Raw genomic sequence first — 15,252 nt, 5'->3', positions numbered from 1 at the left:
GCAAAATCATTTTTAATAAAAACTAATCAACAAATATAATCTGTGAATGTTGCAATTACATGGAACCCTAAAAACTCAATTTTCAAGATTAAATAACAAGGGGTACAAGTTGTAAAATAATTCAGTATTTAGTTCTGGAATATGTATCTACTTTTCATATTAAATGGACTTCAGGACTATATTAATCTATGTTGTTTAATGATTCGATATATATGAAAGTGTCTTTGTGACTTTGGTCTCATGACTGTTTGAATTGACACACAGTATCATCCTTTGTTTGGTTTGGTTTGTTTGAGGCGATGTCATTGTGTCAGGAGGGAAGCAGATCTCCAGTGTCTCTTTACTCTGAGAAGGAAACTAACATTCATCTCCACACAGTAAGTACTTTTAAAGCCATTTGTATTTTACATTATTTTAAAAACATTAAAACATATTAAATGTAAGACTTTTTGTAAAATGTATAGAGTAAATTAATTGTATGCTGAGATTTTTTTATGAATTTATCATCTATCCATTCACTTCAACTAATGTATTGTTCTTTATTTATGATTATTACTTCCACATTACAATAAAAAGTATTATATTTTTAGATTATATAAAATTAAAGTACTTTAGAAAACAAATGGTCAAAAAAATTGTCCCTAGCTGTCACTGGGGTAGTACCCTTTTAAAAACTACACCTTTCCACCTAAAGAGATCATATTAGTCAGAAGTACATATTGTAAATGCATACACACCTGTGTACTTAAATGGTATGTATAGGACCTTTTTTTAAGGGTACTGCGTCAGTGACAGCTGCCGACCATTTTTCTGACAGTGTAGGATATTGAAAATTGTGTATATGGGTGTTGTCTTGAAAATACAATTGTTCCTGTAAAAATAACCTGCAATGTCCACAGGACAGGATTTATGTCATTCGCCAAATACGATCATGTGATCCTTTAAGTTATTGAAATTGTCTTTAATATGTTTTATTAACAGTATCAGTTAAAGGTGCAGTCTGTAAATTGTATGCAATATAATTTACATAACTATATTATCAGTGGTGTATACAGACTTTACATAATGAACGTATTCTTATATTAATGAACGTATTGTTTATATTACCATTTTTATTTGGGTCACCTTATGTGGAAGTCGCCATTTTTAGTCACCTAAATAAAAAAACTGCCATTACGTTGTCTCAGACAATGGCGTGTTCGTCCTGTGGCAGCTACCGTAGCTTCTCTATGTGTTTCGAAAGGGAGGGGTGAGGAAGGGAAAAAGTTGCTAGTTGCAATTCGCAATTTTCCCACTAGATGTCGCTAAAAATCTACAAAGTGGACCTTAAAGGGGGGGTGCATGATTTTGAAAAAACCACTTTGGAAAAGGGAGTTGGGCTGAGTACCAAAACACACTTGTAGCCAATCAGCAGTAAGGGGTGTGTCTACTAACCGACATTGCTGGCTGGGTTGCGTATGGGTCTATCAAAAGAAGGTCCAGATTCTATTAGGGTAGGGGCGCGTTTGTTTAGGTGATTTCAAATATCAACATTGGCTTTCAGAGATCATGCACCCCCGCCTTTAAGGATGCGTGCACACAAAAGCGTTTACGCTGGCGTATGTTTCAATTGTTTCCAATGGAAGCCCCGCTCTTTTCAAAAAAAGAGTTTGAGTGCCAGCAGTTGGCGTTTTTTCAGCGTTTACCGCTGAGCGCCAAGAATTTTAAAAAGTTCAACTTTAGGTGAAATGCTCAGCTCGTCAATGTCACTTTTCACTCAGCCGTCCAATCATAGTGGAGGAGTGTCGGGACAAATATCACAACAACCAGCCGGCGCATTGTTCAACAAATGATAAACAAAGCAAAAGTATATGGCAAATGCCTACAATCAGCGTCCGCCTGGCATTTTCAGCAGCTTTTAAATGCTTTGGTGTACATGCCTCCTAAGAGGAATTTTTTTTAAATCTTCTGCATTGATTCCTCAAACTCTGTAGCAATTGTTATCTTTTAACATTGACATCTTGCTCTGTATCTTTTAGACTTGCATCAAGATGATGTTATCAGTGCTTTTACTTTCCTTTATGTTTTCTCTGACAGCAGCTACAGAAGGTACAGTACCACATTTCACATAATGCATCAAAAGCTTTGCTCTATATCTTTATTTTATTGTATTGTTTTATTGTTTGTTTTTCCTGCAGTGGGTCTTAGTGGCAAAGTCCTGCTGTTCCCATACGAGACAGATTTCAGTTTTGTTAAACTGACCCCTAAGAAACCTCTCGCGCTTACAGCGTTCACCCTCTGCATGCGCATCGCGACAGAGCTGGAGGGCGAGCGTCAGATCATCCTGTTTGCGTACCGCACACCCGATTATGACGAGCTGAACGTGTGGAGAGAGAAAGACGGGCGCGTGTCCTTCTATCTCAGCGGTGATGGGGCGTTTTTCCACCTGCCTCCTCTCTCCACCTTCCGGGCACACCTGTGCCTCACCTGGTCCTCGCGCAGTGGGCTTACCGCCTTTTGGGTGGACGGGAGGCGCACCGCGTTCCAGCTGTACAAAGCGGGTCACAGCATCCGTCCGCGCGGCACCGCGCTTCTCGGTCAGGACGCGGACAAATATCTCGGCGACTTTGAGACTGTGCAGAGTTTTGCTGGTGAGCTCACGGATCTGAACATGTGGGATTACGTCCTCACTGGGAGTCAGATTAAAGCCCTGTATTTTAACCACGCCCAGCGCGTGCCCATCGGAAACGTGTTTGATTGGAGCACCATTGAATATGAGATTCATGGAAATGTGTTGGTGGTGCAAGATGAATAAATCACAGTGGATCTCAACCTTATTGACTTCAAGGCCCCTTCATTGTCCACAATAATATTTGAAGCACTCACTCACAATTCCTTGAGAAATATTATTTTAGCTTATTTTAATGCATATTTTGAATCATTTTAAGTAATCTTGAAGTTTGGCCCATTGGTTGAGACACACTGGTATTACACACACAAAAAAAGTAGAAAAGCTGTCACTGTGGCAGTACCTTTTAAATAATATACCTTTGTGCATATTATACCATGGAGGTACATATACCCAAATGTACCCAAATGGTTCATATTAGGACCCTTTAAAGGGTACCGCCCCATTGACAGCTTTTATATCCTTTTGAAAACATACAACAATGTGCAGTTAGTATAAACAAACATTTAAAAAAATTAAACATATTGTTTATAGTAAGAGCATGTTGGCTAATGCATTCGTTCACTGTTATGCAATTCAATGAATGAATTATTATTGTGAAGTTTTAACAAGCCGCTTTTAACTGCACTTGAGCTGAACTAACCAAATAGCTAAACATTGTTTGAGGTAATGCAGCTTTTCTAAAACTGAAATTATCACCAGTTAATACACTATAAAAGTAATAGCAATAATAGCAAATAGATTTGAAAAAGAAGTGTTACCATTAGGATACATGGAGATATCCAGGAGATGAAGTTCCTCAAAAGTTTGTACTGCTGATGTTAATCCCCCAAAATCCATTGCAAACTCTGATTTAACATTTTCTTATGTTGATTGTCATGTTTCATCTGAAAATACAACATATTACAATGTAAACAAGCATGATGCTTGCATTATTTCAACAACATATAACAATATTGAACATTTTTGTCATGATTTAAAAAATTAAGGGGAAATATGGAATGTACAGTAGACCTAACAATTTATCAGCATTTTATTAAAATATGTATATGAGTATATTATGTTGAAAGTGTTAAGTTACTCATGGTTAAGACTGCATTGTCTGAATGTGACCACAAGATGGCAGCACTAACCTAAAATACTTAAGATGCACTTTCATGTATTAAAACAGGATCAAAACAGTGCTTAATGTCTTATTGTGTGAATTTAGTTCTATTATTTTATGTGTTCTTATACTTTCTAAAATTTAAAAAGAATGCATAAGTTAATGCGTAAGTATTGTATACACACCCAAATAATACACAAAAAAAATGTGTCCAAACAACACTAAAACAGTATCTTGTTTTCCATGCAATTAATCTGTGTCTGACAAAAAAATAAACAAACACCCTGTGATGTTCAAATCTTCATTTTATACTTTACTCAAACATATATATTAAGTCATAGTATGCATTCAAGGCATTTATTTTATCAGTACATCCTGGGATTGGGCTCAGATTATTAATGTCAGTGCTTACGTTACTGACGGCCTGCAGGCACTGAAGTCAGACTTTGCATTGACTAAGCAATAATGATACAGCTTTAGCTCATTGACAAACATAACATGAACCTCCAGAATGATTCGAGACCCTGATAACAGCTGTGTGACTCTAAGCATTACCTATAGATTTGCTTTCTTTTATATTTGTCTGTCAGAAGGGTTTAAATAATGATGGATTGGAGCATGATTTATTAGCTAACCACACGTTGCATTCATGACTTATCAACTATAAAGAAGGCTATGCATTTGATAATTATTAGCAAGTGTTTTTTAACAAGATGTCTTTAGTGCTTGTGTCCTGGAACAATATGTGGCTCTCTAATGCTGAAGATCCCTCTGGTGAGCGGTGGTTTATAGATTGGTTAACAATAGTTAATGGCTTGACCTGCATAAATGTGTTATTGGCGTTGTAATTGTTGTTATTGATTACATCTGTGTTCATCCTACATAAACTACAATACAAGATCAAATGTATGTAAATATTTTTAATGTAGATTCAACTTATATTACCTGTGAATACACTTTTATTGTACAGTACATAATGATGAAAATACCCTTAAAATATGTATTAATACGTACCGTACAAATGTGTATAGGATTTGGTACCATTATGTACCTCTGATGTACTAATATTAACGTTTTAGGCGCAAAACTAGATTTTTTTAAATGGTATGGCCCAGTAACAGGTCAGGTACATATTTTGACCATTTTTTCTGACAGTGTATACAGCAAGTGTAAACTGGGATACACTTTCTTTGTGCAGCTGTAGGCCGGTGTTGTTCATGAGTAATATAATCCAAATCTCTGGAGATTTTAGTGCAAAATAAAGGTAGAATTCATATTTCATATCATGACAGTATTGTGAGAAGAAAATATAGCAGGAAGATAACAAAAGTGTAGTTGAATGTGTAGATGATTTTGTGTCTTTTAAGGATGAGAGAGACAGAGAGATATAGATGAGGGTTATTCTGGGCATGTGTCTGCGTGTATGTGCTGGTATAAAGTTTTCCACATGACAGAAGAGATGAGGAACAGGGGCAGGCCGCTGGGCCAGACAGCAGGACTGTGTGTGTGCGCGCATGTGCATGTGTGTGTGTGTGTGTGTGTGTGTGTGTGTGTGTGTGTGTGTGTGTGTGCATGTGTGTGTGTGTAAAGACAACAGCAGGGCAACATTCTGGAAGGCTTCAAGCAACTCCAAATAGATTTCAAGGCAAAAGATATTTGCATAAGTTAGACGGGGCTCAAAGTCGTACTGGAGCGAGGCATGTGCTCATTGAACAGATGGAATAATCTTTGGGCTCTTCTGCAGAAATTACAACTTATTCAAACATAAAAGTGTGTTTGCGTCCTGAAAAAACCCTTCTGAACTTTGACTTTTAAATGTTCATCTCTGAAAAATAAAGGTGACGTATGAATTAAAAAGTATTTGGAAAATTTAGATCAATGTTAATAAATGCTGGTTTATCACGTCTTATATGGAATTGTATTAACTTTAACCAACGTCATAATTTAAAATGAAGTCATAAATTTCTCAAAAATGATAAAATTATCTGTGTGTTTATGGAGTAGGATCATTTTTAGCAAATAAAACCTTAAGTTCATCTCTTTTCTTCATATAATGTAAATCTACGTGTTCAGAAAACTTGCAACATGAGTTGTTTATAATACTTGTATAACTTTTTCGGTAAGTTTTTGCACTTTTGTCTGTTATATTTTCTGTTGTTGAGAAGTAGGCGGAGTTTCGTATTTGTGCTCTAGAGGGGACCTACCGGCAAACAAGTTTACTGCATGCTTTCAGATTAGTGAGAGAGTGCGGCTTCATGGTTTTTAAATCTGGTTTAAATGAATTAAAACTATTTTAGCCTTAAGTAACCCAGTATGAATAAAAATATTAAGAGTAAACAAATAAAATATGAATTCTTATATTTCTATTTCATTAATAGCTCAGACAAAATCTAAATTGGCTCTGGTTTGGGGGGGGCAGTAACCCCCCCGCCCACCCGAACTCAGCCTTTGGGTACATTTAGGGTCAAGTTGGGGTTAGGTACCCAAAATATCTTTGAAAGTATAAATATTTATAAAATTATTTCCACTTTGACAAATGCAAATAATTATATAATGATCTGATGCATAAAGCAAACAACTTTAAACAATGAAGTATCCTGCATAAAAAAAATGAGACCAAGTGTCACTATGTGATAAGTGAGAATGTGTTGAAAAATGACAAAATATGACAAAAAGTGCCCTGAAAATGATTAAGCATTGCATTGCATTGGAAGCACAGAAGGTCATGGGTTTGATTTTCAGGGAAAAAACTTACTGACAAAATGTTAAGCTTGAATGCACAGAAAGTCATTTTGGATAAAATTGAATTGTTGATTAAGTGATGAACTTCACACAAATCAGTGTTTGCTGGTGTTTCATTAGCCATTAAATGCAACGAAGAAGACAAATATGACAAAAAAAATACTTTTCTGTCTATCTGTCTGTCTGTCTTTCTCTCTCTGCAGTACGATGTTGCTTCCCTCTGGGCAGAATGAAAAATTCACCACTGGGTCCCATTACAGTCAAACTACATCAGGACGAAAGAGAAAAGCACCAACGCACACACAGAGAGACACACAGACGCTTAGCATTTAAAAGCACAGTATTCGAGTGACCGCACTGCACGACACAACCCTCATACCCCGAGCCTCAACACCGAGACCTCGTTGGCATCTTTTCTCACAGCTTTAGTGTCAGGTGATCTTTCAAAGGTGTAAAAGGTCATCTGTAACATGTGTATGTGAGAGATGCTTCATTTGTCCTACAGGACACAGTAACCATAACGACCTGAATCAGGACCACTGGTATGGACATCTGCACAGGGACAGTAGTTCCAAAACTGATAAGCTACTGATAAATGATCTTTTTCGGCTGTTTCACACAATTAAAGGAGTCAGAGGACAGGATTGAGGTTTAAAAGAGTCAGCAAAATAAAAAAAATGTCTATGGTAACTAACAGCTTCATATTCACAAACTTTAAGTTGAAAGTAAGCATCTTAAAGCGCTAACTTAAAAATAATGTGTGGAATATATGAAGATAAAGATGTCAGATAAAAATGATTGATGTAGAAAGGAAACTGCAGTTGCGACTGTGTAAAGCTGCGTTTACACCAGCCGCCGTAGAGGCGGCAAGCGCGGATGATTTACACGTTAAAGGGGACAGAGAATGAAAAACCATTTTTACCTTGTCTTTGTTGAATAATGGTAGTCTACCCACATTCACAAACATACAAAAAGTGCTAAACATGCTAAACATCTCAGTCTCATAGAAATTCCTCTTTTAGAAATGTCATCCAGAAAACGGCCCAATCTGAAAAACTGATGCTTATGACATCACAGGCATCTCACTGCCCCTCCACTTTAAAAAAATGAGAGTGGCAGCAAAGTCAGCCAATCAGTAATGAGATTGCAAGTTAAGCCAGTAGGGGGAGCCAAATAGGTGCAAAACCACTTGTTTAAAATCCCCCACCCTAATGGAGCTATCTGAGAGAGATTTTTAGGAAGCTTCTAAGGCATTACAGACACAAACAAAAAAATTTGTCTACATGTCACCTCACAGAACAAGGATAAATACTCTGTTCAATCATTCTATGTCACCTTTAAGTCAATGCAAAGACGCGATAAGGCATCCTCTTAAATTGAGAGTTGCCGCTGGAAACACGCGAGTTCAAAAATCGGAACTTCGGCAGATTTCCGTGTCGCGTTACCCAATCAGGACCTTGCTGTAGTAGTGACGTGATTACAGGAAGCGAGCGGAGTGGCGGAGTCTCAGCGGAGTGGCAGAAGCCCCTCCTATGACGCGAATTTCCGTGTGAATATCTCGAATGACTAGAATTTCATGCGCTGCTTTCACAAGAGAATAAAGTGAGTGAACTCAAATGTTCAAGCGTACAACTACGCGCGAATAACGTTTTCGTTTTTTTAACGTTTTTGCCGCCTCTACCGCAGCTGGTGTAAACGCATGGTAATACATTACTTGACTTGAGAAAATTAAAAAATAACTTATGAATAAGAATACTTTTATTACTTCAAAATTAAACTAGTTAGTTGAACGTCAGACTAACAGACAGAGAAACGAGCCGAGTGTCTTTCAATGCTGGATTCCCCTGCCGTCACCCCTCCATGATTTCAGAGGTGTTAGTCACTCGCCCTTATGAACATATGCAAGCTGCCAGTGTACAAGAGAGAGGGTGAGACTGGGGGCGAGAGAGAGAGAGAGAGAGAGAGAGAATGAGATGATTAAAAATCACATGTAGAGAGATTATTCACAGTGGGAATGTTGACTTAATACGCCTCATGGCTAAGAGACAGCACACAAACACACACACATAAACATGCATATGATAATATAAGTATTATTCAGTGAGCGTGCAGAAGTGATGAAAAAATGAATAAATAGAGAGACAAAACATATGAAACAAATAAAAATACAGGACATTTGATCATTGTCATTGTTAGTTTTTCCCCAAAACATTGTTCATACAAAAAACCGGGTCACCTGGGTGATGGTGCATGATGTTGAAAGACCTGAAACACCCCAGGAACATAACTATAGATGTGACCCAACACATGGCATAATGTTTCATTAATGTACAGATCAATACGTAGAAATTGTATCTACATTTGACACAATTGTATCTACAACTCGATACTGAACTGAAGATCTGATGCTTGCTTCTGTTGTAGGGTAAAGAATAGTGAGTAATAAGGGTGAGTAGATGATAACAGCATTTTCCCTTTAACACTGAAATGCACATCATAGACACCTTAATAATCCACCAAATCATGGACATCGACAGAGTCGATCTTATCTCTGTGTCATCATCTCCTCTGAAAGTACTTGAGGTAAAACATGGATGCAGGAACACATCAGTGGGGTTCAGGTGTGGACTCACTAAATCGTTTCTATGAGCACAGGGACATTATCATCCTGGGACAGAGAAAGACCAAAACAGTCAGACGGTACGCACTTCATTAACCAGTTTTTTATCCACACAAACAAATCAACAATATTTCAATTTTACTTCTATAGTCATTTTTCCAGAAGCATCACTACAAGAAGACTTCTACTAAAGTCACACACACACACACACACACCGGTTCTTGGTGCCAGTAGGCAAGGACTTGCCTGAAAGATTGAAAGCAATTAAAACTATCATCTGCAATGGCTTTAGGCAGGCCTGTGGCTGCAAGCAAGAGCTGCCAGCCTGCATCAGACTCCAGAGAGAGAGAGACCGGGAGACAAATGAAGGAGATATTATATTTGGCACTAGATGGCCACCAACACAAGATATTAATACAGTGCAGAAGCTGTTTGGATAACAGCAGTATAGATAATAAACTCTGTTTGAATCACAGTTATGGGAATCTCATAAGAGAAACATGAATCCACTGTGACAGTCTAATCTAAATTTGCAAAGGGTTATAAGCTTTTCAACACTAAACCATTGAATTAACCTCTTCTGATAAGCAAACTTACACAATGCAAAAGTGAATACAAATTTTTCGTTCCTCTTCAGGGGGTATAAGAAGTCAATTAAAGGTCCACTGTGTAGATTTTATCTAGTGGTGAGATTGTAAAATGCAACCAACGGCTCAGTCCACAGCTCACCCCTCCCTTTCGGAATGCGTAGAGAAGCTACGGTAGCTGCCACAGGACAAACATGTCATCGTCTGAGACTATGGCCCTGTCCCAAATGGCACACTCGGGACTTATGGACTTCCTTAGAGTCCACACTTTGACGACATCATGTAGTGCAGACCTTAGGGACCCTTGACGCAAGTCCACGAGGGTGCACCGGAGTCGTATATTGGGACAGACTCGAGCGTCACGCCAAAAACAGGAAGAGAAGCACGTTAGTGTAACTTCCTCCCTTCCGTCGTCTGATTGGTCAGATTGCTCTTTCGCATGGACTTCTGGGTTGGTAAAGTGCGCGAAGCCTGCTGCAGTGCGGGACCGCATCAAGGGTGCAAAGGGGGCGCTGATGAGCACACTTCAGAGTGTAAAAATGACAGATGGGACCCTACGGAATCGTAGACTAAGTAAGCACGCGCAATTTAAGTCCACATGAAGTGCGCCATTTGGGACAGGGCCTTTGTAGGGACAAAACGCGTACTGTAGAGCAGTTTGTCCATTTAGGGCTACTATAGAAACATGGCGGCGACTTCCATGTAAGATGTAGATAAAAACGGCTCATAATAAAAGTTCATTTTGTAAGGTCTTTATACACCACTGATAAAAATTGCACCTTTAAATTTTACAAACTTCACGCTATAAACAAGGTACATATCAGCTTGTTTTTTGCTATTTTTAGTGAAATAATGCAAAATACCTCAACATTAACATTTATTGTCATAAGACACATCTCAGTTGGTATTGGCACAAATATTTTGTATCGTTGCATCCAACGCAATCCCATGGTAATTCGTAGGTATTTTACAAGGTGGCTAATTCTTAATAATTCATACAGTATGACCACATTTGTAAAAAAAATGTATGATTTGCCCTTGCCCCTGTGACGTTGGGGTTAGGGGCGGGGTTTCGTTATTGTTTTTTATGATAATTGTATGTTTTTGCATAATTAACTTTGTACGAATTCTTGTGAGATTAAGCTGGTGCATCCTTAAAAATATGTCTAATTTAGTTCAGTAAAATTGTGACTTTTGTAAATAATCAGACTCACACAGAACTTAATTGTGTGTGAACAGAATTAAAAAGTCAGCCGTGAGTAAAAACTGAACAAAATCTAACTGTGATTCCAATTCTTCATATTTTCCTCATTTTTGTTCATTTCTTCTGTCTGCAGAGTTGTCACACTAACTCAGTGTCTACATTATCTCTTCTCATTCTTCTCTGTCTCTCTCTGTTTCTCAGTGACAGGTCGAGTTGTTCAGAGTGACAGGTTGATATCGCATTCCTAATCGCTGTCCGTGCCACCAGCCCAGAACCAGTCGACCCAGCCCTCGGGTGCCAGAACCCATCACTCACACACACACACACAGGCATACACATTTATACACACAGTCACTCATCTCAGTCAGGACGGACCCTGCGGTGCTGTGCCACATCACTGTCCATATATCCTACAGCAAGAAGAGGACAGACAGGAACACTAACCCGTGTGTTAGGTCCACACACTCACATACGACCGTCATGAGCCATCACCTCTCCTGATACACAGACACATATAGATTTCAGTGCAGGGACAATCGAGGACGACCTGTGGTGCCAGACTACATCACTGTCTACATCTGTACTAATATTCAGGGGTCAGACAGGAGAGTACGGCCACAAACACACACACAGATACACACACACACACACAGAGAGAGACAGAAACACAAACACACACAGACACACAAACATACACACACGCAGACAGAGAAAGAGAGAGAGAGAGACGGAAACACAAACACAAACACACACAGACACACACACAGAAAGACAGAAAAATAAATAAACACAGAGACATACACAGACACAAACACAGAGAAACAGGGACATACACACAGACAGACACACATAGACAGACACAAACATAGAAAAAAACACACACACAGAGATATACACAAACATACACACACAAACAGAGAGAGAGAGACACACAAACCCGAGAAAAACACACACAGAGACAAACACGAAAAAACACAGAGATACACAGACACACGCATACACACAGAGACAAACAGACACACGCACAGACAGAAACACAAAGAAACACACCGACACAAACACATACAGAGACAAGCACAAAGAAACACACAAGACACACGCACAGACAGAAACACAAAGAAACATAAAGAAACAGGCACAAACACATACAGAAACAAACACAAAGAAACACAGAGACACATGCACAGACAGAAACACAAAGAAACACAGAGACACACAGACACGCATAGACCGAAACACAAAGAAACACAGAAACACACAGACAGAAACACAAAGAAACACAGAGACACATGCACAGACAGAAACACAAAGAAACACAGAGACACACAGACAGAAACACAGAGACACACAGACATATGCACACACACATACAAACACAAAGAAACACAAAGACCCATGCACAGACAGAAACGCAAAGAAACACAGAGACACACAGACAGAAACGCAAAGAAACACAGAGACACACAGACAGTAACACAAAGAAACACAGAGACACATGCACAGACAGAAACATAAAGAAACACAGAGACACACAGACATATGCACACACACACACATACAGACACAAACACAAAGAAACACAAAGACCCATGCACAGACAGAAACGCAAAGAAACACAGAGACACACAGACAGAAACGCAAAGAAACACAGAGACACACAGACAGTAACACAAAGAAACACAGAGACACATGCACAGACAGAAACATAAAGAAACACAGAGACACACAGACATATGCACACACACACACATACAGACACAAACACAAAGAAACACAAAGACCCATGCACAGACAGAAACGCAAAGAAACACAGAGACACACAGACAGAAACGCAAAGAAACACAGAGACACATGCACAGACAGAAACGCAAAGAAACACAGAGACACACAGACATATGCACACACACATACAGACACAAACACAAAGAAACACAGAGACACATGCACAGACAGAAACATAAAGAAACACAGAGACACACAGACATATGCACACACACATACAGACACAAACACAAAGAAACACAAAGACCCATGCACAGACAGAAACGCAAAGAAACACAGAGACACACAGACAGAGACGCAAAGAAACACAGATACACACAGACAGTAACACAAAGAAGCACAGAGACACATGCACAGACAGAAACATAAAGAAACACAGAGACACACAGACATATGCACACACACACATACAGACACAAACACAAAGAAACACAGAGACACATGCACAGACAGAAACATAAAGAAACACAGAGACACACAGACATATGCACACACACATACAGACACAAACACAAAGAAACACAAAGACCCATGCACAGACAGAAACGCAAAGAAACACAGAGACACACAGACAGAAACGCAAAGAAACACAGAGACACATGCACAGACAGAAACATAAAGAAACACAGAGACACACAGACATATGCACACACACATACAGACACAAACACAAAGAAACACAAAGACAAATGCACAGACAGAAACACAAAGAAACACAGAGACACACAGACACATGCACACAATCATACAGACACAAACACAAAGAAACAAAAAGACACATGCACAGACAGAAACACAGAGAAACACAGAGACACACAGACACATGGACACAATCATACAGACACAAACACAAAGACACACAAAGACACATGCACAGACAGAAACACAGAGACACACAGACACACGCACAAACAGAAACACAAATAAACACGGAGACACATGCACAAACACATACAGAGACAAGCACAAAGAAACACAGAGACACACGCACGCATGCACACACACACACACACACACACACACACACATATATACAGAAACACAAACATCGAGAAACACGCAGACACACACATACAGAGAATGAGATACCTATAGAGTGAGAGAGAGAGACAAACCCAGGGAAACACATAGATGTCAACTACGTCAATTTTAAATGATTTTATGTTTCACATAATTTCATAACTTTTATAAAAGTAACTGTACAGTATACTGTTAACATTTTAAAGAAACAAACTTGTTTCTTTACAAACTATTTTTGCCTTAGAAATATGCTTGTGTTGCCCATGGTAAAATAAACATTTCCTTATCTAATGCTATGACATTTATGAATTTTTACAGTCATTTTTATTGTTCATCCATTTTGTCAGATTTATTTGTCCATACACGTATCTGGACCACCACATAGGAAGACATAAACAGAACAAATGGTAACCCAGGGACAGAGATGTGCTCTTGGGCTTGTGAATTATTAACAGTTACTAATATGTCCTAAAATGTCTGTTTGAAGCGTCCATTAACAACCTGTCATATCTCTGTCTTTCACCTGCTCTCTTTCTCTCTCTCTCTCTTATATACACATATAGTTTAAAAGTTAAAAACTAGATATGTAATTATGTGTGTTTATTTGTATGGAGGTTTAAATGCTTCTAGAGTTTTCTTCTTGAGTTTTCAGTCTGTTATTTATCACTCCACCTCTGTCACACACTTTCTCTCTCTCTCTCTTTATTTTTCTCGCTTGGTTTCGTGCCTGCCGGTCTATCTGCACAGTCGAGCTGGTCGTTGCCGCAAGCGAAGAGAAGCTGTCGTTTCTTGTTAACATCTTTGTGGTGACCATGTTCCATGATTAGAGCTACTGTGTGTGTGCGTGTGCGTGTGCGTGTGTGCGTGTGTGTGTGTGTGTGCGTGCGTGCGTGCGTGTGTGTGTGTTTAGTGATGCTCACCCCCTCTCAACACAACCCCTCCGAGTCAGTCTTAAAGATCAGTGATTTGGTCAATTGGCCTGGCACATCCTATAGCAGTCAAACCCTGTAACACGCCAGCAGACCGGTCACACATCCAGCACTCGCAAACCTCTCCGTGTACACATTTGTGCTTAAAAAACACAGACAGATGAGGAGAGATGGATGGACAGATTTGTTAATACTCAGATAAATGTTATAATAGATAGACAGACAGACAAACTTCATAATACTCAGACAGATAGATTTCATAATAGACAGACAGTTTTTATAACAGACAGACAGGCAGGCAGACAGACATATAAGAGATAGACAGGTCTCATAAAAAACAGACAGATTTAATAATAGACTGACAGACTTTGTAAGAGATAGACAGGTCTGATAAGAGAAAACAGAGAGATAGACAAACAGACAGATTGACAGTTTTTATAAAAGACAGACAGGCAGGCAGGCAAGACAGACATATTTTATAAGAGTTAGACAGGTCTCATAGGAGAAAAACAGACAGACAGATAAACAGTTTTTATAACAGACAGGCAGGCAGGCAGACAGACCAATTGTATAGTAGACAGACAGACAGACAGAT

The 15,252-nt window shown here is 38.9% G+C and overlaps 1 protein-coding gene across 1 annotated transcript; it reads left to right on the top strand.

Moving 5' to 3' along the window:
- The first annotated feature begins 276 nt into the window (after window positions 1–276).
- On the top strand, window positions 277–3,852 carry LOC135740435 (C-reactive protein). The gene is made up of 3 exons (XM_065258795.2): window positions 277–377; window positions 2,019–2,088; window positions 2,178–3,852. Exons 1-3 carry the CDS (start codon window positions 300–302, stop codon window positions 2,792–2,794), a joined length of 765 nt encoding a protein of 254 aa, XP_065114867.1. The 5' UTR covers window positions 277–299; the 3' UTR covers window positions 2,795–3,852.
- Window positions 3,853–15,252: the final 11,400 nt, after the last annotated feature.

This window comes from Paramisgurnus dabryanus, chromosome 22, assembly GCF_030506205.2.
Source record: "Paramisgurnus dabryanus chromosome 22, PD_genome_1.1, whole genome shotgun sequence".
Taxonomy (NCBI): domain Eukaryota; kingdom Metazoa; phylum Chordata; class Actinopteri; order Cypriniformes; family Cobitidae; genus Paramisgurnus; species Paramisgurnus dabryanus.
The sequence above is the reverse complement of the archived record's forward strand: the minus strand, read 5'-3'. Positions and strand labels throughout refer to the sequence as shown.